The sequence below is a fragment of the Syngnathoides biaculeatus genome, chromosome 16, assembly GCF_019802595.1.
Source record: "Syngnathoides biaculeatus isolate LvHL_M chromosome 16, ASM1980259v1, whole genome shotgun sequence".
Taxonomy (NCBI): Eukaryota; Metazoa; Chordata; class Actinopteri; order Syngnathiformes; family Syngnathidae; genus Syngnathoides; species Syngnathoides biaculeatus.
The window spans coordinates 190,964-215,666 of record NC_084655.1 but is presented as its reverse complement, the minus strand read 5'-3'; the positions used below and the strand labels follow the sequence as shown (position 1 = coordinate 215,666).

At 46.3% G+C, this 24,703-nt stretch overlaps 1 protein-coding gene and 1 long non-coding RNA gene across 8 annotated transcripts in view; one reads left to right on the top strand and one right to left on the bottom strand.

The window, feature by feature from the left end:
* The window catches only part of cln3 (CLN3 lysosomal/endosomal transmembrane protein, battenin), a 97,448-nt gene extending 91,737 nt beyond the window's left edge, over positions 1-5,711 (top strand). For 4 of the 7 annotated variants that reach the window (XM_061845671.1, XM_061845667.1, XM_061845672.1 and 1 more), the window contains one exon: positions 4,531-5,711. In XM_061845671.1, the coding sequence (XP_061701655.1) occupies positions 4,531-4,594 (64 nt within the window). In that variant the 3' untranslated portion in view covers positions 4,595-5,711. The other 3 variants (XR_009798741.1, XM_061845669.1, XM_061845670.1) reach the window with 3 other exon arrangements.
* An 11,116-nt stretch (positions 5,712-16,827) lies between these two features.
* On the bottom strand, positions 16,828-24,597 carry LOC133514196 (uncharacterized). Its single transcript, XR_009798742.1, has 4 exons — positions 24,460-24,597; positions 24,316-24,362; positions 24,001-24,184; positions 16,828-18,350 (listed from the first exon to the last, which is right to left on the bottom strand). It is a non-coding gene; the product is annotated as an uncharacterized LOC133514196 (long non-coding RNA).
* Between the last annotated feature and the right edge of the window lie 106 nt (positions 24,598-24,703).

Here is a 24,703-nt window from a genome sequence, read left to right as displayed (position 1 = left end):
CGTTTCAATGAAAAAGAAGTTGATAAGTACTTCCTCTACTTTGAGAAAGTTGCTGAAAACCTCAAGTGGCCTCAGATAATTCTACCACCAAGGCCCCTTACTTTCTGAAGGACACTGGAGCTCTGCATTCTCTGATCTTGAAGGATATTTTGCCTTTTTCTGCAGTCTTCAACTAACTCAGATATTATTAAGGGTATAAGTGGCTTGCTCCTATGCATATTGTAAATTTGACTTCAGATTTGGTTTCTGACACCATCGAGATTGGTGTTCTCGACTATCTTCCAGTTCCGGGTGTTGATCTGCTGACCGGCAACGATCTTGTGGGGGCACGGGTTGGCGCTGATCCTATTGTCAATGTTTCTCCGGAGTGTTCGGCCAATAGAGAGAAGTTAAAGTGTGACTTTCTTGGTATTTTTCCGTCTCATGACTAACTCCTTCGATTTCAAAAGACATTTTTTCTGAGACTTCTTTGCCGAATGATTCCATTTGTGATCTATCAGATACAGTACAGTTCATTCTGTAGCCTCAGAAGCTGATGACTTATCTACAAACTCCTCAGGTCCTACTGATAAGTCTGAAAACATGTTGAAGAAGAAGTCAGTTGTATTGCTATATAACTCTCCTCCCCAGTTACTGATTGTACAGTTGATGTCATGGTCCTGCCGGTCCCAGCCCTGGCGGTGCAGGTCTCCTGCACACCTGCGCCTCATCGGGGATAATTAACCCTAATTTTTGTATAGCACCCAGCGGACGGTCTGACTTTGCCAGATCGTTGCCATCCATGCCTCGTTCCCGCACTTCCTTGTTCCTGATCCTGAATCCAGGTGTACCAACCTCTGCCTGTCCTCCGACCAACCCAGTAAGCTTGACGTTCTTGATACTGCTGCTCTCTCCGACTGACCTTCCGGCTTACGAACCTGGAAAGAATAAAGACCTTCCTTTAACTGCCTCCTTGCCTATCGAGTCGTGCATTTGGGTCCACACTAGAGTTCTGGTTATGACAGTTGATGATGATGCAAGCTTCAATGACAATGTTAATGATGAGGATGTTAACAATGTTATGTTTGATAATGTGAGTGAAAATGCTTCTCCAAAATTGTGCAATTCCGATGTGTTAGCTCACCTTGAAGAGAAAGTCACACAGTTGTCAACTGACCAGGATGCTGAAACGTCACATTTGCTTTATGAGTTTTCTGACCTGTTTCCAGATGTGCCTGGCCGCACATGCCTAACTAGTCATGATATAGATGTGGGTGATCCTGTTCCTGTGAAATAACGACCATATCGAATGAACCATGCGTTGAGCAGATTCTGCGGAAGGAGGTGCAGTACATGCTGGACTATGACTTTATAGAACCCAGTGACAGTCCGTGGAGTTCACCAAGTGTACTTGTGGCTAAGAGTGGTGGTGGTGGTTGGCCCTGCTGCGCGAAGATGAAAAATCTCAATGCACTGTCACGAACTGACTCTTACCCTCCGCCGAGAGTGGATGATTACAATGATCACGTCGGTCAAGCAACGTAGGTGAGTAAGTTTGACCTTCTGAAGGGCTTCTGGCAGGTGCTGCTCATGGACCGTGCTAAGAAGATTGTGGCACTCGCTACACCTGAGGGACTATATCAAGACAAAATGATGCCGTTTAGCTTGAAGAATGCCCCAGCTACATGTCAATAGAATGACATCAAGTCTGGAAGGTGTAAAAGCCTACATGGATGATGTCAATCGTTTACGCCATGGAAGAAGATTCAGGAGTTCTTCGAGAGATTGTCGGCACGGAAGCTGACTGTCCATTTGGAAAGGCCAAGGTTGCATTCCTGGGGCATTGTTGTAAGGCGCAGCCGGATACAACCAGTTAGTGCTTAGGTGGAGGCTCTTGCACGCACTGATGCACTCTCCAAAGTAATGTTCTGTTTGTGTTTTGATACTTTTGTTTTTTCCCGTGTTTTCGTTTCTGTATTTTTTGATATATAATATATTATAATATGTTAACGAAGTGTAACTAATATAATATATAACTAGGTGTTACTTAGTTATATTACAACAGAAATTTTCTCTGCAAATTTCTGTTCCTTAATGTGTGTGTGTGTGTATTTTTATTCTTTGTTCTCTTCAGTTTCCTTTTATGCTTTTAAGTTGATGCACTCTCCAAAGTAATGTTCTGTTTGATTTTTGATACTTTTGTTTTTTCCTGTGTTTTCGTTATTGTATTTTTTGATATATAATATATTATATGTAACGAAGTGTAACTAATATAATATATAACTAGGTGTTAGTTATATTACAACAGAAATTTTCTCTGCAAATTTCTGTTCCTTGGTGTGTGTGTGTGTGTGTGTGTGTGTGTGTGTGTGTGTGTGTGTGGTGTGTGTGTGTGTGTGTGTGTATTTTTATTCTTTGTTCTCTTCAGTTTCCTTTTATGCTTTTAAGTTGTTAAGATGTGGATCTTTGTGACACTGTTTCCTTTCATACTTTTAAGTACATATTATGTGACACAGTCCTCTAATGCTCCTGTGTCCGTGTGACGCAGAAGTATGAAATGTTTCAAGCATTACCTACAGTGAAGAAAATAGGTATTTGAACACCCTGCTATATTGCAAGTTCTCCCACTTAGAAATCATGGAGGGGTCTGAAATTTTCATCGTAGGTGCATGTCCACTGTGAAAGAGGTAATCTAAAAAGAAAAATCCAGAACTCACAATGTATGATTTTGTTTACAACAATTTATTTGTGTGATACAGCTCCAAATAAGCATTTGAACACCTGCGAAACCCAATGTTAACATTTGGTACAATAGCCTTTGTTTGCAATTACAGAGGTCAAATGTTTCCTGTAGTTGTTCACCAGGTTTTCAAACACTGCAGGAGAGATTTTGGCCCCCTCTACACAGATCTTCTCTCGATCAGACAGGTTTCTGGGCTGTCACTGAGAAACGCTGAGTTTCAGCTCCCTTCAAAGATTATCTATTGGGTGTAGCTCTGGAGACTGTTTAGGCCATGCCAGAACCTTAATATGCTTCTTATGGAGCCAATCCTTGGTTTTCCTGGCTGTGTGGATCGGGTCATTGTCATGTTGAAAGACCCAGCCACGACCCATCTTCAATGCGCTGACTGAGGCAAAGAGGTTGTTCCCCAAAATATCACAATGGCCACAGTCATCCTCTCCTTAATACTGTGCAGTTGTCCTGTCCCATGTGCAGAAAAACACCCCCAAAGCATGATGCTACCACCCCCATGCTTCACAGGAGGGATGGTGTTCTTGGGATGGAACTCATCATTCATCTTCCTCCAAACACAGTGAGTGGAATTATGACCAAAAAGTTCCATTATGGTCTCATCTATCTGACCACCAAACTTTCTCACGTGACTCCTCTGCATCATCCAAATGGTCATTGGCAAACTTAAGACGGGTCTTGACATGTGCTGGTTTCAGCAGGGGAACCTTCCATGCCATGCATGATTTCAAACCATGACGTCTTAGTGTATTACCAACAGTCACCTTGGAAACAGTGGTCCCAGCTCTTTCCAGGTCATTGACCAAGTCCTGTCATGTAGTCCTGGGCTGATTCCTTACCTTTCTAAGGATCAATGAGACCCCACGAAGTGATATCTTGCATGGGTCTCCACTCCGATTGAGATTGACCATCATGTTTAGCTTCTTCCATTTTCTAATGATTGCTCCAAAGGTAGACCTTTTTTCACCAAGCTGGTTGGCAATTTCTCCGTAGCCCTTTCCAGCCATGTGGAGTTGTACAATTTTGTCTTTGGTGTCTTACAACAGCTCTTTAGTCTTGGCCATGTTACAAGTTTGAATCTTACCGATTGTATGGGGTGGACAAGTGTCTTTATGCAGCTAACAACCTCACACAGGTGCATCTGATTCAGGATAGTACATGGAATGGAGGTGGACTTTTAAAGGCAGACGAACAGGTCTTTGAGGGTCAGAATTAGAGCTGATAGACAGGTGTTCAAATCCGTATTTACAGTTGTATCACACAAATAAATCATTAAAAAATTATACATTGTGATTTCTGTAATTTTCTTTCGAGATTATCACTCTCACAGTGGACAGGTGTTCAAATACTTACTTTCTTCACTGTATATAAGGATGAGGAAGACAGACAATGGGGCTTCTTCTTGCGACCTAACCGCTGCTCTGGGAAACTACGCTGCTTGGAACCCTAACTACATGGACACTGCCACCTTTCATTTTTTGGACTGGCTGGAACTTTCGCTAACTTGAAATACCCGCTGGGACGAACAGTTGCTTGTTTGGGAACACTCGTTCAGCATTGGTGACTATTCGATTTTGTGTTAGCTATTTTATCGTGTTCATGTTGTGTTGATGTGTGTGCGATTAATTTGTCAGAAACGCAATCCAACTGCTTTGTCGCATTTTGCTGGTTTGAACAAAGGGGATGTTAGTCTAAATTCATATGTAACACAACAAACAATTGATTATCTGTATTAATGATTTTCTTCCTTCAGGAATGAATCAGATTGGCCAAATTCATCTGGATTTTTTTTTCCTTAGACAGAAGACAGACAGAGGGAGTTTGCAATGGCAGCTGCCAGCGTTGGAGACAGTCTGGGTATAGCTTTGGCTGGAGTCACTGCTTTCCCTGTCCACAAATACTTCTGTTCCTTCTAATCCATCCCATACATCTCATCCATAAACATTTACTAAGAACTTCTAATCACATAGGATGGTACAACTTGTATTGCATGGCTGCAAAAGGTGGATAAATGTTTAAAAAATGTCCCGTCTCAGTAGAGACCAAAGGGGGCAGATAAAACTAGTGTGAAGCTGAGTAATTGCAACCTCAAACAAGCTACAGTAACGATTGGCACAGATACATATATGTGTCATTTCCATATAATTTCATCAATATTGGTAAAGACATGGCCCACTGAATCAACTTTTGAAAAATCAATTACTGTAATTGTACTCCTACGAGTAATTGACCTAATGTTCATATCATCAAAATATCTAAATTGTTTCAAAGAACAAAAATCTAAATTAATATTTTTTTAAACTTTTAATGCCAAAATGCATTTGCCATTCTCTCCTAAATTAAGTTTTATGACTTGTTTTCTGATTATGATTTTTTTTTCTTTTTCTTCTCTTGGTTAATATTACTTTTTCACGAAAAAATAACACAAATCCATCTTAGTATCTTCAGAGTTATTTTTTTCCAAGGTTCTTTTAGAAACAGTCCTTTTTTGTCACTCAAGCTACCACTGGTGAGCCTTATGTTGTTGTAACACACCAGAATGACCTGTGGGCTGAAGTACTAGGATGAGTCAGCCATATTTCTTTGTATATTTTGCTTTTCCAGCAGACAGCAAAATATTGCTCATTTCTGAGCTATGAATGAAGTATTGTATTTGTATCGTTCTGACCCGTTCACGTCTTTACCATTAATATTGTATTATGATTGACCAAGTCCTGTCATGGGTATATTGATGAGTTCAGATAATTTATGACCTCTGCCCGGAGTTTGAAGGGCAGCATGTAAATTGTGCCACAGATATTTTTTATGAAGCTGTTTACATTTGCTCTCACGTTTGAAATTAGGACTTTAAGCATGGTTATTTCAGCATGGGCCTCTTTTACAAATATAAAACTAAGGTGGCAGAAACGAAAAATGCTAAATATGCTTTTTTTTCAAAGTGTATATACTGTTATTAAACAGATGATCTGAGAATGACTCATATTCAACTTTTTCCTTTCTTTGACACATTTTTGGCGCAAAAGGTGTTTGGTTGGGATTTCATACCTTTCTGCTGTGATTACCTTGCATTTTTGCTTTTTGAAGTGGTCTGTAAATAAAGTTTAGTAGTAATACTATAATTATATACTATGCATTTAAAGAAGGGCAGCACAGTGGTGAAGCTGTAGAGCGTTGGCCTCACAGTTCTGAGAACTGGGGTTCAAATCCCAGTGCCGCCTGTGTTTGCATGTTCTTCCCATGCCTGCCTGGGTTTTCTCCGGGCACTCCGGTTTCCTCCCACATCCCAAAAACATGCAACATTAATTGGACACTCTAAATTGCCCCTAGGTGTGTTTGCGGTTGTTTGTCTCAATGTGCCCTGCAATTGGCTGGCAACCAGTTCAGGGTGTACCCCGCCTCCTGCCCGTTGACAGTTGGAATAGGCTCCCAAATGGATGGATGGATGATACCACAGATCACCTGTAGGCAGATAGTTAAGACTACAGCCGATCAGTGTAGAGACAGTATGGAAGATTAATCTTGTTAGTAATAATGTGAACAATTATTGTAAACTATCACCAATTATTAAAAAACTATCCATCCAAAGAGACAACCTACATGCCTCGTGCTTTAAGAGCTTTACAGCCCTTACAACAAACCTGATCCCAAGGAGACCCCGCAACCTGAGAAACGTTTAAGAAAAAAATGACTTTGATGTTCTACATAAATTACAGCCTAGCTGGCTTTCCTAGTTCCAGTTTGTTACAGCCACAACTTAGTTTGGTCTCCTTGATTTACACAAATAACGTGTTATATGATTACTCTATCTCATTTGCAATAATTGTCCATGTTAGTCTTTCTATCACCTCCACCAAATGCAGACCATCTTAGTACTCAGCCTTTGAATTTTGCGTTTATCATATGCTTATCAGACACCATCCAAAGGCTTGGGGGGGCATCAAGGATATTCAACTGTTCTATGTTATATGTAATGTTTTTACACGTATCAACGTCAAGCGTGATTCTGGATTGTTGAAGAAATAAAGCCCTTGAGTATTGAGACAAACACTTTCATATCGTTATCTACAACGCTCATGTAGTGTATTTTGGCACTATATACAGTGAATAAAGTAAGTATTTGAACACCCTGCTATATCGCATGTTCTCCCACTTAGAAATCATGGAGGGGTCTGAAATTTTCATCGTAGGTGCATGTCCACTGTGAGAGAGGTAATCTAAAAAGAAAATCCCAAAATCCCAATGTATGATTTTTTTAACGATTTATTTGTGTGATTCAGCTGCAAATAAGTATTTGAACACCTATCAGGTAGAATTCTGACCCTCAAAGATCTATTAGTCCACCTCCACTCCATGTATTATCCTGAATCAGATGCACTTGTGTGAGGTCGTACGCTGCATAAAGACACCTCTCCACTCCATACAAACAGTAAGACTCAAACTTGTAACATGGCCAAGACCAAAGAGCTGTCCAAAGACACCAGAGACAAAATTGGACAACTCCACACGGCTGGAAAGGACTACGGAGAAATTGCCAAGCAGCTTAGTGAAAAAAGGTCCACTGCTGGAGCAATTATTAGAAAATGAAAGCTAAACATGACGGTCAATCTCAATCGGTGTGGTGCAAGATATTACCTTGCGTGGTCTCAATGATCCTTAGAAACGTGAGGAATCAGCCCAGGACTACACGACAGGACTTTGTCAATGACCTGAAAAGAGCTGTTCCATTTTGGTCATAATTCCACTAATCGTGTTTGGAGGAAGACGAATGATGAATTCCATCCCAAGAACACCATCCTTACTGTGAAGCATGGGGGTGGTAGCATCATGGTTTGGGGGTGTTTTTCTGCACATGAGACAGGACGACTGCACTGTATTTAGATGAGGATGACTGAGGCCATGGATTGTCTTATTTTGGGGAACAACCTCCCCATGAAGATGGGTCGTGGCGGGGTCTTTTAACATGACAATGCTTCGAAGCACACAGCCAGGAAAACCAATGGGTGACTCCATAAGAAGCAGCTTTTCCGATTTCTCTTTTATATAAATATGGAATCATCACCGTCTAACTCCTGTAATATTCTATAAATCTTGGTTATGTTTCCACCCCCTGGGTCTGACTTATAAGCAAGATGGAATATCTTGACCATACACAGGTTAGATCGTTGAGGTTCATGCCCCGTTCCAGCACTCTCATATCCCTGATCGTCAACCCGTGTACCGACCTTCGCCTGTTCGCCGACCGACCCTGTAAGGCTGACTCCCTTGATACTCCTGCCTGCTTTGATCGTTCTCCCATGTACCGACTCCTGCCTGCCCACTGACCTGCTCTCTACGCCAGACGTCCCAACTACCGCTGCTGCACCTGACTGCCTGCCCGATCCCCGACCATTGAATAATAAACGTTTTTCCTGAATTACATCTGCGTCTCCCGCGTACTCCTACATTTGGGTCCACCCTCCGTTCCGATGGGTCTTGACAGAACGATCTGGCCAAAACAGGACCCAGCAGGAAAGGCCGGGACCGACGCAAGGAGGACCGAGCCTGTCCGATTCAGGTAGGCTCCATGACGTCCTCCACTTCTGTGTCATACGCTCCGCCGGCGAGCTATGATTACGTCCCGACAACGACCCGTCCAGCACCGCATATTCTTCTGGATTCTGATTTTTCGGACTATGATGAGGACCTTGATTTGTATGACCGGCTGCCTGACGACGACTCAGATTATTTTGATTATGAATCTCTTTGCCCAATATTTCATCCCAGTCAGTTCGCTTCACCTCCCCGCGTTTTCAGCACCCGAGCATCTTCATCCGGTAGGTCCAAGTACATAAATCCGTTTGTGGGAACCCGCTCGGCCGTCTACCCGGGACCTCTGCGTGGCGGCCAGAGGAGACGCCCAGGCCGGGCGCTCCCATGTGCCTCCCGCTGCGCGTCAACAAAGACGCCGTCCTCGTCCTCCCACTCCTCGCTGGCAACGGTGAAACCGTCAGACCTGCAGCTGGTGCCGAAGCTTCCAGCCCAGGGGGAGGAGGAGCCGCCAAATCACGAGGTGTTCTGCCGCGAGATGCGGGCGGAGATAGAGCGGGAGAGCGCCGAATTGGCGGGTCTCACGGCCCAGGTTCAGCAAGGATTGAAGAACCAGCCAAGCTACGCTGACGTCGCGACTACTACTGACTCGCTGGTGACGCAGATTCATGCTGCAGTGGGAACAGATCCGCCACCTTTCCAAGCGAACGTTTCAGTGGGAACGGATCCGCCACCTTGCCAAGCAAACGTTACAGTAGGAACGGATCTGCTTCCTCGCCATTCCCACGTCGCTGTGGGAATGGATCCGCCTCCTCGCCATTCCCACGTCGCTGTGGGAACGGATCTGCCTCCTCTCCATTCCCACGTCGCAGTTTTGGCTGTTCCGAGCAGAGCTCACGTGGCAGTGGAGACCGATCCGCCGCCGCCTCACGTTGCTGTCCAGGAGGTGGCGATGCCTCCGCAGCCGCTTCTCGTCCGTGTCCAGTAGTACCAGTGGTGCCCGGTCCGCGGTCGCTCCCCGTACCTGCTCTGACGACGACTGGCACGCCCATACGTTTCTTTCCTGGAGGAGGTGGCAATGGTTGTGCTGCTGCCTTCTCACGTACCCGTGCAGGAGGAGGTGGCGATGGTTGCGCCGCCGCCTTCTCACATTCCCGTCCAGGAGGAGGTGGCAATGGTTGCACCGCCGCCTTCAGCGAACCTACCATTTACTGCCTTGTGCCATTGTTGGGACACACACTCACATCCTGCTGGTCCAATCAGTATTCCATCCAACTATTTTCTTAGCTGCTAATCCTCACAAGACACACGGGGAGTGCCGGAGCCTGCCCCAGCTGTGAACTGGCAGGAGGCAGGGTACACCCTGAATTGGTTGTCAGCACACAGAGGCAAACAATCGAACAGATATTAACACCTAGGAGCAATTTGTAGTGTCCAATTAATGTTGTAATGAGGTAATGTAAGGAGGGAGGAAACCGGAGTACCCCAAGAAAACCCACGCAGACACAGGGAGAACATACAAACACCACACAGGGAGGGCTGGGATTGAACCCATGTCCTAAGAACTGTGAGGCCAACGCTTTCCAGCTGAGCCACCGTGCCGCTTGTATATACAGTATGTGTGTGTGTGTACTGTATATCAAAATCTATCTATCTATCTATCTATCTATCTATCTATCTATCTATCTATCTATCTATCTATCTATCTATCTATCTATATCTATCTATCTATCTATCTATCTATCTATCTATCTATCATCTTAGTAATATATTCTGTCGACAATCGCACGATTTGTCACTTTATCCTGCTCCCTTTGCCCAATTGTCATTCCACTGGTCTATTACGGGTGATAAGGAATTTATTACTGTTAGTTATCATGATACAAGTATATAATTACTACTATAGTTGCTGTTAGGATTGTTTTATCATGTGTTTGTTTCTGTTAGTCTTAGTCTGAATTGTTCTCTTTGTGAGCTGCGTGCGTGTCTTGAAGTGTGACCCAGTGACACCTGGGTGGCAATGCCCCCCTGTCGACCTCAAGCTGATACTCCTGAACACTGGGAAACGATGTCTCCATCCTGACCTCAGCATGTTTCCCTTCTGATCTTAAGCATATATTCCTCAACGCTGGGAGGAGAAAACGCCTTTCTACCACAAGATGATACCCCCAATTGCCATAAATGGGTCTTTAAACAATGCCCTGCTTTTTCTCTTGGTTTATTAGGACACTCTTGCAGCCTTGATTAAACATGTACCTTAGTGTTTATGTGCTGTTGGTGTAGCCATCTGTGTCAGCATTTTCACTGTGTAACCAAGTAACCCTTTGACCTGAGAAAGCAATAAAAAGACCAAACAGGGACTACCACTTTGGCAGTCTGAGGGAGCGCACTCACCCAATGTTTTCCCCTATCTGTCCCTCACAAGAAAGACAATCTTAGTTGGTTTGAGTTGACTCTCTACAGTCCTCAGGCTTGTCTTAGCAGTTTTTCTAGGAACATCTCTGACATTATAAAACTTGGTCCTTCGAGCCGGATGACAACGATTTTCAACAATTTTCGGCGATGATCGACGACGACTGAAATCGGTGCACCGTCTGAGTCTCCAGGAGACCCATAAAATCCTCCTTTCCACTACGCCAGCCCTCGGACATCCTCCGCCGGGAAAACGCAAAGATCCTATGAATTGCATGTGTCTCAACCAAGAGAGATTGTCACAGGTCAGTGTTTTTGTCACACTTGGAAAAATAGTGAGGAGTAACTAGTCGAAAGACTAGTATATTTCCTATTTTTCACGGGTCAGTGGTTTTGTAACACTTGGAAAAATAGTACTGAATATCTAGTCGAAACACTCATATATTTACTATTTTTCACGTGTCAGTGTTTGTACAACACTTGGAAAAGTAGAAAACTTTTAGTTTCAGGACACAGAAATTGATCAGTCTGTGAGAGTGAATGTCCAAAGTTTGAGAAATCTAAAACTGACTGAGGGTCGTGACTAAAAACACCCAGGTAATACCCGGTCCGAATTGGGAGTAGAAGGTTGGTATTCAACCCGAAGTCAGGCACTCTGAATTTTTCTCAAAACTGAGGAACCATATCTAGACACTCATAAGAAATAAGACCGTCAGAAATGGTGGCAATGTCGACCAAAAATTCCAACTGTCCACTTTTCCGAGGAAAAATGTTGTTAACCTGAAATTGATTACAAAGAAAACGGTTTACATGCGCGGAGCTCAGGGTTTAGTCCAACCCTTAGTTTTGTCCAATACTATCGAGTTGCGCAGTCACGATGAAAAATAAATAAATAAATAAATACAAACGCGAATGTGGAAGCAGTTCTACAGCAATGGTGCCCGCTCAATTGATTAGGTCGCGATGCATTGACACAATTAGAGATTAGCATCATAATTAATAAACAGCGGCGAATGGAAGCTAAAATCAAAATTCAAGAAAATGGGGCACATTATTATTGGTTCGCTGGATTAACCTGAAGAGGAATGTGGCGTTTAAAATTTACTCAAAGTATTTTACGGTAGGGTCCGACATGCAGTACCGAAATAATTTACATGTCACCATTAGGTCCAAAGAATCCCGGGCACTGATCTAGATTACACCAAATTGTTTTTGGAATTGGCTGAACAAGAAGTGCAGGTCAATTACATTTATTGGAAAGGGAAGTGGTGTTTTGCGACTGTCAGACTCACCGCGGAAGTGAAAGCGCTGCACTCTCCAGGGCAGCATCCACACATTTCACTCGCGAAGCCAAAACAATGTGACTGGAGAGACACGAACAATTTCGCTGGAACAATTCCACACGAAATTTGGGTCCCATCACCAAATCTCAACGACGTTGAAGAAACAGAATCAGGATGGTTCCGATTGGGTGTTCGATGGAATTTTGATACGTTTGCACGAGTCCACTACAGCTGATTAGCCGAAGTTTATATGCTCACCCCTGTTGAGGAAGATGCCATTTGTCATCTCCCATCCGGGCTGTGGAGCACTGGACCCGCTGATGTCGGACTCATGACAAACACACCACCACTAATTAATACAGGGAAAAACGGAACATCGACCGATAATTCGACAATACCTGCTGAAAAAAGACGCTGAAATAGGTATCCAACCCGTAGTTGCTGAATTTAAAAAGGCAGGAATTTCACGTGCGTGCCTAGACTCGCCATGTAATATGCCTATCTTCCCAGTCCGAAAAGCACAAACTAACAAATGGAGATTAATTCAGGATTTAATTGCAGTAAACCAAGCAGTACAATCGCATGCGCCAAATGTTCCTAATCCACACATTCTTTTGAACTCATGACAACCCGGAACCAGGTGGTTTTTGGGGGTGGACCTGAGTAATGCCTTTTGGAGTATCCCTGTCCAACCCTGACAGGCAATACTGGTTCACGTTTTGTTTTTTTTTCAAAGGTGAGAAATTAACGTTTACAAGGTTATCCCAGGGATTTTGTGACTCCCCAACAATTTTCCCAGAAGCAATCACAAGGTGTTTGGCCTCATTTAATTCCCCACACAAAAGCTAAATTTTGGTATATGTGGATGACATTTTCAATGCAAAATCGATACATTAGCGTTACTGCAATATTTGTATGACACAGGAAACAAAGTTTCAAAAGACAAAATGCAATTATGGAAACAAGAAGTGACCTATCTAGGACACATTTTGACTGAGCGAGGACACATTGTCAGTGACAAACAGAAACAAGCCATCGCCAGGGCTCTAAAGCCTGTAACAAAAATAAAGCAGTCATTTTTGGGTCTTTGCAATTATTGTCGTACCTGGATTGCGACCATTGCTGAACATAATTTATGATAAGCCAATGACATTACAAGACAAAATTGCATGGACGCCTGAAGCCGACAAAACTTTTGATCTTGTGAAGAGAGAACTCATTGATTCAGCTGTCCTAGCACGACCAAATTATGACAGGCCAATTCAGCAGACAGTGACTGCAAATGACGGGTTCATGACCTCAGTGTTGCTGCAGAAACACGGAGGAAAAATGAGACCAGTTGCATTCTATTCGCAATAATTGGATTCTGTAGCACGAGCCACTCCAAAGTGCATTCAGGCAGTGCTGGCCGCCGCTCTGGCTGTTGAGGCATCTGCGGAAGTAGTCTTCTTCCACCAGTTAACACTGAAAGTGCCACACGCAGTTTCAGTTCTTCTGCTGGAAACAAAGATGACATTTTTGTCACCAGCACAACATTAACATTGCACTGCGACATTGTTATCACAGGGACATATCACAATTGTAAGATGTGGGGGACTGAATTCAGCAACACTTTTGTCCATACCAGCAGAGGGCCTCCATACGACTGTGGAAGCCATGTCCAAATTTCCACCAAACCACGACCTGACCTCATGGACACTCCCTCCCGACTGGAGAGGTTGTTTTTGCTGACGGATCAGCAAGCAAAGGGGTAGACAGCCGCAACAGGATGGGATTTGCTATAACGACACAAACTATAACGCCCCCCCCCCCCCCTGAACCCCAGACTGGTGGCCATCCAGGCCACCAAACAGCCTCGTGTTTGGTGGCCTGGCGGACAGGTCAGGAGGACGACCCGGACGCCAAGCACCAGAGTCCCCACGGGGTGATTCGGGCGGACGACCTCTGTGAGGAACCAAACGACGAGGCAGGAACCAGAACGTGGGAGGCCACTGCTCCGGACGAAAACCTCCCACGCCGTCGTTGCAAGACGACCAGGGATTGGTCGCCAACGAGGCCAGGTCCTGAAGCGGCTGGGCGAACTCAGGAGCGAAGAAGATGATGGAGAGCAGGACCAGAGCCATGACTGCCACCCCGAAGTCTCTCCAGCTCCTGGGTGGCTCCACAGAACTCCCCAGCGCCGCCGCCTCCTGGACAGCAACGTGAGAAGGCGGCGACAGTACCGCCGCCTCCTGGACAGCAACGTGAGAAGGCGGCGCCAGTACCGCCCCCTCCTGGACAGCAACGTGAGAAGGCGGCGCCAGTACCGCCCCCTCCTGGACAGCAACGTGAGAAGGCGGCGCCAGTACCGCCCCCTCCTGGACAGCAACTTGAGAAGGCGGCGCCAGAACCGGCCTCTCCTGGACAGCAACGTGAGAAGGCGGCGCCAGTACCGCCCCCTCCTGGACAGCAACTTGAGAAGGCGGCGCCATGGCCGCCCCCTCCTGGACAGCAACTTGAGAAGGCGGCGCCATCGCCGCCCCCTCCTGGACAGCAACTTGAGAAGGCGGCGCCATCGCCGCCCCCTCCTGGACAGCAACTTGAGAAGGCGGCGCCATCGCCGCCCCCTCCTGGACAGCAACTTGAGAAGGCGGCGCCATCGCCGCCCCCTCCTGGACAGCAACTTGAGAAGGCGGCGCCAGTACCCCCCCCTCCTGGACAGGAACGTGAGAAGGCGGCAGCAGCATCACCAACTCCACCTCCTCCTGGACGGGAGCGTGAGAAGGCAGCGACCCCGTCGCCACCTCCTGGACAGGAACGTGAGAAGGCAGCGACCCCGTCGCCGCCTCCTGGACAGGAACGTGAGGACGTGCCCGTCGCCGACAGAGCAGGAACGGGGAGCGACCGCGGACCGGTCGCCGACAGAGCAGGAGTGTGGAGCGTCCGCGGGCCATTCGCCACTGCCACTCCAGAGCACGGACGAGAAGCGGCTGTGGAGACGTCGCCACCTCCTGGACAGCAACGTGAGGCGGCGTCGGGTCGGTCCCCACTGCCACGTGAGCTTGCACTGCATCCGTTGAAACGGCAACATGGGCGTGGCGCGGTGGCGAAGCCGTTTCCAGGGCAACGTGAACCTGAGTATGCGGAGAGTCAGTCGAAACTGACACGTGGGCGTGTCTCGGGAGCGGGTCAGTTCCAACTGCCGCGTGAGCTCTGCTCGGAACCTCCAAAACCTCGACGTGGGAATGGCGAGGAGGCGGGTCAGTCTCCACAGCTACGTGCACTTGGCGAGGTGGCGAGTCTGTTCCCACTGTGGCGTGCACTTGGCAAGGGGGCGGGTCGGTTTCCACGGCAACGTGAACCTGAGTCACCAGTGAGTCCGTCGCCGTTGCGACGTCAGCGAAGCTCGGCTGGATCGCCAATCCTTGCCGGACCTGGGCCGTGAGAGCCGCCAATTCGGCGCTCTCCCGCTCTATCTCTGCCCGCATTTCACGGTAGAACGCCTCGGGATTTGGCGACTCCTCCTCCCTCTGGGCTGGAAGCTTCGCCACCAGGTGCGGGTCTGCGGGTCTCACCGTTGCCGGCGAGGAGTGGGAGGACGGTGTCTTCGTTGCCGCGCAGCGAGAGACACCAGGGAGCGCCCGGCCGGGGCGTCTCCTCTGGCTGCCACGCGGAGGTCCCGGGTAGATGGCCAAGCGAGTTCCCTCATACGGATTGGTGTACTTAAAACTACCGGGTGAAGACGTTCGGGTGCTGGAAACGCGGGGAGGTGAAACAAACTGACTGGGATGAAAGATCGGACGAGCAGATTCATAGTCAGAATAATCGGAGTCGTACTCCGGCAGCCGGTCATACAAATCGGGGTCCTCCTCATATTCCGAAAAGTCGGAGTCCAGAAGAATATGAGGAGCCGGACGGGTCGTGTTCGGGACGTATTCATACCTCGCTGGCGGAGCGTAAGACACGGAAGTGGAGGACATCAGAGAGCCTACCCGGATTGGGCAGGCTTGGTCCTCCGACAGACGGTCTACCTTGCGTCGGTCCCGGCGACGCCGGGTCTTTCCTGCTGGGTCCTGTATTGGCCAGTTCGTTCTATCACGTCCCATCGGAACGAGAGGTAGGACCCAAATGCAGGAACTCGGAAGAGGCAAGGTAGTTCAAGAAGAGACACGTTTATTGTACGCAGAGGTCGGGGATCGAGCAGGTAGTCCGGTGCAGCAGCGGTAGTTGTGACGTCGGGCGAAGACAACAGATGAGCGGACAGGCAGGAGTCGGTACACGGGGAACCAATCAACGCAGGCAGGAGTGTCAAGGAGTCAGGCTTACAGGGTTGGTCGGAGAACGGACGAAGGTCGGTACACACAGGTTCAGTCAGGAATACGAGGGTGCTGGAACGGGACATAAAGCTCAACGAACTGGCGGAGGACCAGTCGTCACCGGGTCCTATCTATACAAGGGATGATCAGCCTGCATGAGGAGCAGGTGTGCGCCTCCCAATCAGCGCAGCCGCGCGGGCACCTGCACAGCTCATGCTGAAGCGGCAGGATCATGACAGAGATGCATAGCTGGCTCATTGTTCCAATCGTTTAAAAATAAGGTGGAAATATTATCTTCAATTAAATCTCTGTAGCTGTAAAGGAGTGCAGTTACACAGCGCTGTGAAGCCATGGCTGGCGTGTGGACGGAAATCGGCATTTCTAACTGTTTCTCACTGCAGTTGCATGAATCCACTCACGTGAGTGACACAGCCAATATGTCCATTTTCATTCTTATGGTGTTTCGTAATCATGATAGTTACAAAAAATGTTTATGGTTCACTGTGTTATGCTGTGCAATATTGCCTCATGCGCTTATGCAAGGCACACAAACATATTTACACATTTAGAATCTGTCAGGTTTAAGGAGCCTAGGACATACAAAGTACAATTCTCAAGGAAGGAAGACAAGAGGAACTTCTGGCTTGCAAGGAGAACGTGACATGTGTCTCTTTCACAATCTCCAACCCGTTCTAATCACATCTCCACTTTTTTATTCCTTAGCGAGGTCCGCATCACAACAAAGGAAATGTGGCAAACAAAGCAACCGTGACAAAAATAGTCCATGTGAGTCTTTGCAATGTCTTCACGATTCTCTTGAGATCCTCAGTCTTTATGTTGTCTTCTGAATCACTGTCTGGTGTTTCCATGCCACCCAATGGGCCTCTTGATTGCGTCCCATCACATAAGCAATGAAGCATTAAAAACTAAGAAAGCAAATATGAAAAAACTTTATATCCAATTAATCCATCAGAATCCTCAAAACACTTTAAAATAAATGTATTGCATTTTTGTAGTGGCTAGATCTTTGTGCTTTGGTCATTGTATTTCATTATTGGTCATTAAAAAAAAATATATGTCACGCCCACCCTTACAAACGCGACACCTCCCACCCCCAGTCGATCGTGAGAGGCTGACTGCTTGAAAAGTAGATCTTGTGGTAAAAAAAAGTTTGGGCACCCCTGGTCTAAAGCAATCCTGGGACTGTGCTGACTTTGCAAATAAAGAAAATCTTAAGTATAAAGCCAGACTGGAAATAAAATTACAATCGTGAAGATAATCCAAAACACAATTTGAGGGATTTTGGTGAAATTAATTAAAAAAAAAAACAACAACAATATAACCAACTCTCTTTTCTCTTGTATGTTACACATACCCCAGTTTGCATGCATACTATCTATGTAACCAGCATGTTTGGTTGTACATTAATGAAGTCACACAAAAAATATTTACAGAAATTGGAACTTGGTGCATAGATAAGGTGTGCTGTCCATTTTGGGAGAAAAGACTTTTATCTGCCTCTTACAGTCGTGAAAATATGGTACATATCATCCATAGGCCTTTTAATACTGAGCTCATCCACCCCCCCCCCCAACCCCAGTCTGGCTGGTGGCCATCCAGGCCCCCAAAAGCGAGGCGTCCGGTTGGGTAGGTCAGGAGGTCGACCCGGACGCCAAGCACCAGGGACCCCACGGGATGATTCGGGTGGACGTCTTCGAGGAGGAACCCAACGGTGAAGCAGGAACAAGACGGAAGCATGTGACTGCTCCGGACGAAGACCTCCAAGGACGTGGTAGTGAGACAACCGGGGATTGGTCGCCACCGAGGCTCGGTCAGGAGACAGCCGTGTGTCGGTCACCGCCAAGGCTCGGTCGTGAGGCGGTCGCGGCCGAGGCTTCGTTCTGAGGAGACCGGGGATCAGTCGCTGTCAAGGCTAGGTCATGAGGCAGTCGGGAATCAGTTGCCGCTTGGGCTAGGTCGGGGGGCAGCCGAAGATCGGTGGCCGTCGTTGCATGGCCCCTCAGACGCCCACGAACCGGTCGCCATTGAAGCAGGAGAGGGAGTTGGCAGCCATCGAGACAGGGGCGTGAGGCGGCCGTATACCTGTTGAGACAGGAACGGGAAACAGAAGAATACCTGTCACCATCGAGACGGGCGTGGGACGGCCGCGTGCCGGTTGCCGCCTAAGCGGGAGGTGGCTGTGGGCCAGTCGCTGTTGAAGCAGGAGCGTGGAGCAGCCGCTGGCTGGTCGCAGTCTCGACAGGAATGTGACACTGGTGTGAAGGAGACCTGCACAGCCAGGGCTGGGACTGGAAGGACCATGACAGGCCGCCACAGTGGTAGAGCAATGTTCCCACTCACATCCACACCTTTGGGCCATTTGGAGTCTTCATTTAACCTATCATGCATGTTTATGGGATGTGGGAAGAAACTTGAGTACCCAAAGAAAACCCAGGCAGGCACGAAGAGAACATAAAAACTCCACATAAGCGAGGCAGCTAAAGAGCTTTTGGCCTCATAGTTATGAATGGAGACCAGGGTTCAAATCCCAGCCTCACCTGTGTAGAATTCGTATGTTTTGCCTGCGCTGCGTGGGTTTTCTTTGGGCAATCCGGTTTCCTCCCACATCCCAAAAACATGCATTAGTTGGAGACTCTAAATTGCCCCTAGGTGAGATTGTGAGTGTGAGTGTCTCTCCATGTGCCCTGTGTTTGACTGGAAACTAGTTCAGCGTGTGCCCCGCCTCCTGCTCGATGACAGCTGCAATAGGCTCCAACCAATGACGTAGAATTAAAAACTAGACTGCAAATTCTGTATCCATTATGGACACCGCTTTTGTCAATACGCTCATACTTCTGGTCAAGGTAAAAAGCATGGTAAACATACATACATTGTTTTGGAAAACGATGCGATAAATCTAAATACTTGGGATGTTTTGTATCCCAAGAGTATAAATGTGTAATGATGTTGCTATATACGAGAAGTACTATAGCTCAATCTAAGAATAATGGGACGATACTTGCTCTTGAGTTTCATATGTGGCTTCTTTCTTTATTCCTCACTCCAGCATAAGTGCATCAAGCACCTCTGGTTACAGTGTTCGTTTGTGAAAGGATCTTCAAGATAAAAGATCAAACAATAACTGTAGCTTAAAACATTACAGCTCCCTTGAACAAAAAATAAGATGTGGAAACAATTAAATGGCTTGCAGAAAGACTGAAGTTCCATCCATCCTCTTCACCGCTTATCTTCACGAGGGTCGCTGGAGCCTATCCCAACTGTCAACGGGCAGGAGGTGGGGTACACCCTGAACTGGTTGCCAGCCAATCTCACGGCATACAGAGACAAACAGCTGCACTCATAATCACACCTAGCGGCAATTTAGCGCATCCAATTAAAGGTGCATGTTTTTGGGATGTGGGAGGAAACCGGAGTGCCCGGAGGAAACCCATGCAGGCATGGGGAGAACATGCAAACGCCACACAGGCGGGTCTGAGATTGAACTCGGGACCTCAGAACTGTGAGGCCAACGCTTTACCAGCTGCGCCACTGAGACTGAAGGTCTTGAAAAACTATTCAATGGCATATGTCCAGGATTAGGCGTAATTCTCTCTCTCTGGTGCGGTTAACCACGGCTCGGAGGTTGGTGTCATGTTCCTGCTTTGTTCTTCCAAATACAACGATATCATCCACAATGCATGCGACTCCTCTCAGGCCTTCATACTTCTCATCCACCCTCCTTTGGAATTTGTCTTGGGCAGACACGATCCCAAAGGGCAGCCTGAGGAACTGTTAGCTTGGATATAATACGTTAAATGTAATGAGCATTGAGGACTCCTGGCTTAACTTGATGGCCCAATAACAGGATCTTGCATGCAAGGTGCTGAAATACGTTACCCCTGCTAACTCTGATGTCAAATCCTCCAATGTGGGTAGGGGATAGTGGGGCCTCATTATGGCCCCGTCACACCATGACGTTCTGGCAAGCGTTCTATAGCGTTTGAGGAAACGTTGGTAGTCGCCAATGGTCGCCGGGATAGCCCCAGAGTAGCGTTGTTTCCACGCCAGTGAACGTCAATGATTGCAGGGAATCGGCGGAGAACGCCGGTCCAGAAAAAAAGTTTTGAACATGCACAAAAGTTCTCACCGAGACCAACGTTCATCAATGTTTAATTTTAAACTCTGCAGAAAGTTCAAAAACATCCGTGGAACGTTTTACTAAGGTTCGCCAAGCGTTGCACACGTTTGCCTATCGTTAGTCAGTCGTAACTCTAGCTTTACTTGGTTGTTACTTAATCGTTTGCTTTGCTGTGAACGACTCACTGGCAACCTGTCAACGCCCAGTGAACAATCCCCTAGTGCACACAGCGTGTAACCAAAGTGAAACGAACGTCGTTTGGTGTCCACTGAGCGCCATTCGAGCGTTTTCCGAACTTCCATGCATATGGGTATATAAACCGATGCTTTGTAAAAGCAAGGTCCATTTAATGTTAAGCTACAGTAGAGAGCACCTGCTATGGAAGAACTGCTGCTTTCTGGATAAATCAGCAGTTCGTTTTCGCGGAAAAACTCCACCAGACTATCCTCAACAGCCCAGTCCAGGATCCTCCAATCCTTTCTCTTTTGTCTCTTTGTCGGACCGTCCTCACTGGGGTTTGCAAGGTGTTAAGGGTCCCCAGGGGGTGTCACATGGTGCATGACTTCGCGGACGTGCTCTTCCTCCTGCTGTTGTTTTTCCTCCAAACACATTGCTCGTGATGAAAGAGGCTTAGCTTTCTTACTAACAGCGCTAGTTGCTGAAGTCCGCGCCCTAACTTTTTTTCTTCTCGGCGGCATGATGCTCACAGTTCTAATTCACAACAACTGAAGTGACTATGAACTTTCCAATGTTTTAGTGCCGGTTCCACTGTAAAAATTCCACGCCAGCAAAACGCTTTTCTGTCGTTATTCACCCATTGGTCACACGCTCAACACACTCGTCTTACATTGACAAATCGCTCGTTGAGGCCCAATGATGCGTTTGCACACGCTAATTGTTTTTAGGGGTATCTTATTAGGTCGCTGTTACACGCTTTTCGTGCGTTAGACACACTTTCCGTGCGTTAGACACACTTTAAGTCATGCGTTAGACACACGTTAATCACACGCCACGTGTCATCCGCGTTTGAGAACGCTGAAAAATAGAATGATTGAAATGTTCAGAGGATGTTGACCAGAACGTCATGGTGTGACGGACCCTTTATGGCTTTGTTTAATGGTCTTGGTTCTCGGCACACCCCAGGTTTGTGAGCCTTTGGCTTTTCACACACAATCAGGGCATTAACCCACTTGCTCGGCTCCGTCACCTTCCAGATCTTACCATCTCTTTACATGTGTTGTCTAACGCGGTCTTTAGACACTCTTTAAGGGCAAATGGTACTCTTCATAGTGGGTAAACAACTGGTGCCACGTTAGGGTCAATTCTAAAACTGCATTTGCCTGGGAATGTGCCAATGCCTTTGAAAATATCTGAATATTGATCAAGAATGTGGTCTCACTGGATGGTCTTTGCTTTTCCATAGTTGATCGCATACACCACTTTGATGAGGCCTAGGGCTTTGCAAGCTTTGAAGATCAGGATTGGCAAGACTTTGCAGTTCACTATGTAGAACCTCTCTGTTGTTGATTTTACTTTGTATGTGCTTATTAGTTCACGGTAGCCATTCACTTCCCGTGCATGTCTGCCATAACCTTTAATCTTATGGTCGGCAGTCATCAATTGTGTGTTAGGCATCAAGGCATTAAAGTCATTTACTGCTATGATGCTTACTTGTGCACCGTTATCTAACTTAAAAGTTAATTTTCTCTTCTGTGACCCTAAACCAATGGTTACATATGCACTTTCCTCATCACCCCCCTCTGTAGTGTCCACAAACAGCTCCGGGTCATCTTCCCCCTCATGTTTTTTAACTCTGTGGATTTCTCTGTGCACTCTTTTTACCTGGGATGTGCGACTTGGTTTTACATACTTTTGCATAGTGGTTGAATTTTCAAGACTTCAGGCATTGTTTACTTTTTGCTGGTCATTCTGCTTATTTACTGTGGTATCCTCCACACTTGTTACATATCTTTACGGAGGTCTTTGGGTTGTCAATATGCCTACTAGCACCCGCAGTGAAACTTATCTTTCCAGGTTTGCGGTGGATAACACGAACCTCATGGCTGTCACTAGCCATAGAGCGAAGACTATGAGGTCTCTGACCATCTCATTGCCATTTGTGTCATTACAGTCTTTAACCATCTTTAACAGTTTGAGTTCTATCACAAAGTGCTCAAATGACTCACTGTCACCTTGCGCCTTGTTGAGAAACTTATACCAAGCAAATATGGGGTTTGTTCTCGGAGTGAGATAATTTCTTTTAATAGGTTTTTAGTAACTTATCTTCGTATCCGGTCAGTGTCCACGTATTGCTGACATCCTGTCCTTTATTGCCGATCCACAGCAGGAGGAAACTACATTTTTCCTCTTCAGCTCTGTTTTTGAAGACTGGCTAGGCCACGCCAGAACCTTGATAAGCTTTTTACGGAGCCTCTCCGTGGTTTTGGGTTGGTTTTCCTGTCTGTGTACTTCATGTGATTGTCATGTTGAAAGACCCAGCCATCACCCATCTTCAATGCTCTGAGGGAAAGAGGTTGTTCCCCAAAATCTCACAATACATGGCTGCGGTCATCCTCTCCTTAATACAGTGCAGTCGTCCTGTCCCATGTGTAGGAACTCATCATTCGTCTTCCTCCAAACACGTTTTTTTGGAATTATGACCAAAAAGCTCAATTTTGGTCTCATCTGACCACAAAACTTTCTCCCATGACTCCTCTGTATCATCGAAATAGTCATTGGAAAACTTAAGACGGGCCTTGATGTGATGGTTTAAGCAGGGGAACCTTCCGTGCCATGCATGATTTCAAACCATGGCGTCTTACTGTATTACCAACAGTCACCTTGGAAACGGTGGTCCCAGCTTTTTTTCAGGTCATTGACCAAGTCCTGTCGTGTAGTCCTGGGCTGATTCCTAACCTTTCTGAGGATCAGTGAGACCCCACGAGGTGATATCTTGCATGGGCCTCCACTCCGATTGAGATTGACCGTCATGTTTACCTTCTTCCATTTTTTAATGATTGCTCCAACAATGGACCTTCATTCGTTAAGCTGCTTGGCAATTTCTCCGTACCCCTTTCCAGCCGTGTGGAGTTGTATAATTTTGTGACTGGTGTCTTTTGACAGCTCTTTGGTCTTGGCCATGTTACAAGTTTGAGTCTTACTGATTGTATGGGGTGGACATGTGTCTTTCTGCAGCTAACGACCTCACACAAGGTGCATCATTCAGGATATTACATGGAGTGGAGGGGGACTTTTAAAGGCGGACTAACAGTTCTTTGAAGGTCAGAATTCTAGATGATAGATGGGTGTTCAAATACTTATTTGCAGCTGTATCACACAAATAAATTGTCAAAAAAAATCACACATTCTGATTTCTGGATTTTTCTTTTGAGTTTATCTCTCTCACAGTGGACATGTACCTACGATGAAAATTTCAGACCCCTCCATGATTTCTAAGTGGGAGAATATAGCAGGATGTTCAAATACTTATTTTCTTCACTGTACTTGGGATGTTTTGGGTCCCTATGGACATGAATATAATCTAAACATTTTACAGCATGCCCAGGAAGGTTTACAACTACATTGACACATACATATGTAATAGGATGTACAGACCTTCGTAATACTGTAGTGATATATTTTCCGCATTCATAATTATAAGAAGGCGGCATGGTGGGTCAGCTGGAAAGCGTTGGCCTCACAGTTCTGAGGTCTCGGGTTCGATCTCGGACCCGCCAGTGTGAAGTTTGCATGTTCTCCCCGTGTCTATGTGGGTTTCCTCCGGGCACTCCGCTTTCCTCTGACATCCCAAAAAACATGCAACATTAATTGGACACTGTAAAATGCCCCTAGGTGTGATTGTGAGTTCGACTGTTGTCTGTCGTCATGTGCCCTGCGATTAGCTGGCAACCAGTTCAGGGTGTATCCTACCTCCTGCCCGTTGACAGCTGGGATAGGCTCCAACATGACCCGCGACCCTTGTGAGGATAAGCGGCAATGAAATGAAATTAAAATGGATGGATGGATGGATAATTATAAGAATTAATTATGAAGGTTAAACTGAAACATACTTACCGGTGAAAACTTACTTCTATGGTTATGGTTTGAGTTATGGCTATGGTTAAGGAAACCATATTAACACCAAAAAAGCTAAACCTAACGTATTGCAATATTATGTTTCACAATGTACAATTGAGAGGATATCAAAGGATGTCAAATTTCACGAGAAATAATACCCAAAGCAATGGTTTACCCTGACCGGAAATTGAACAAGAATTACCACGTGAAAGGGGTCTGTGCTTAGTCTAGTTTTTTTATC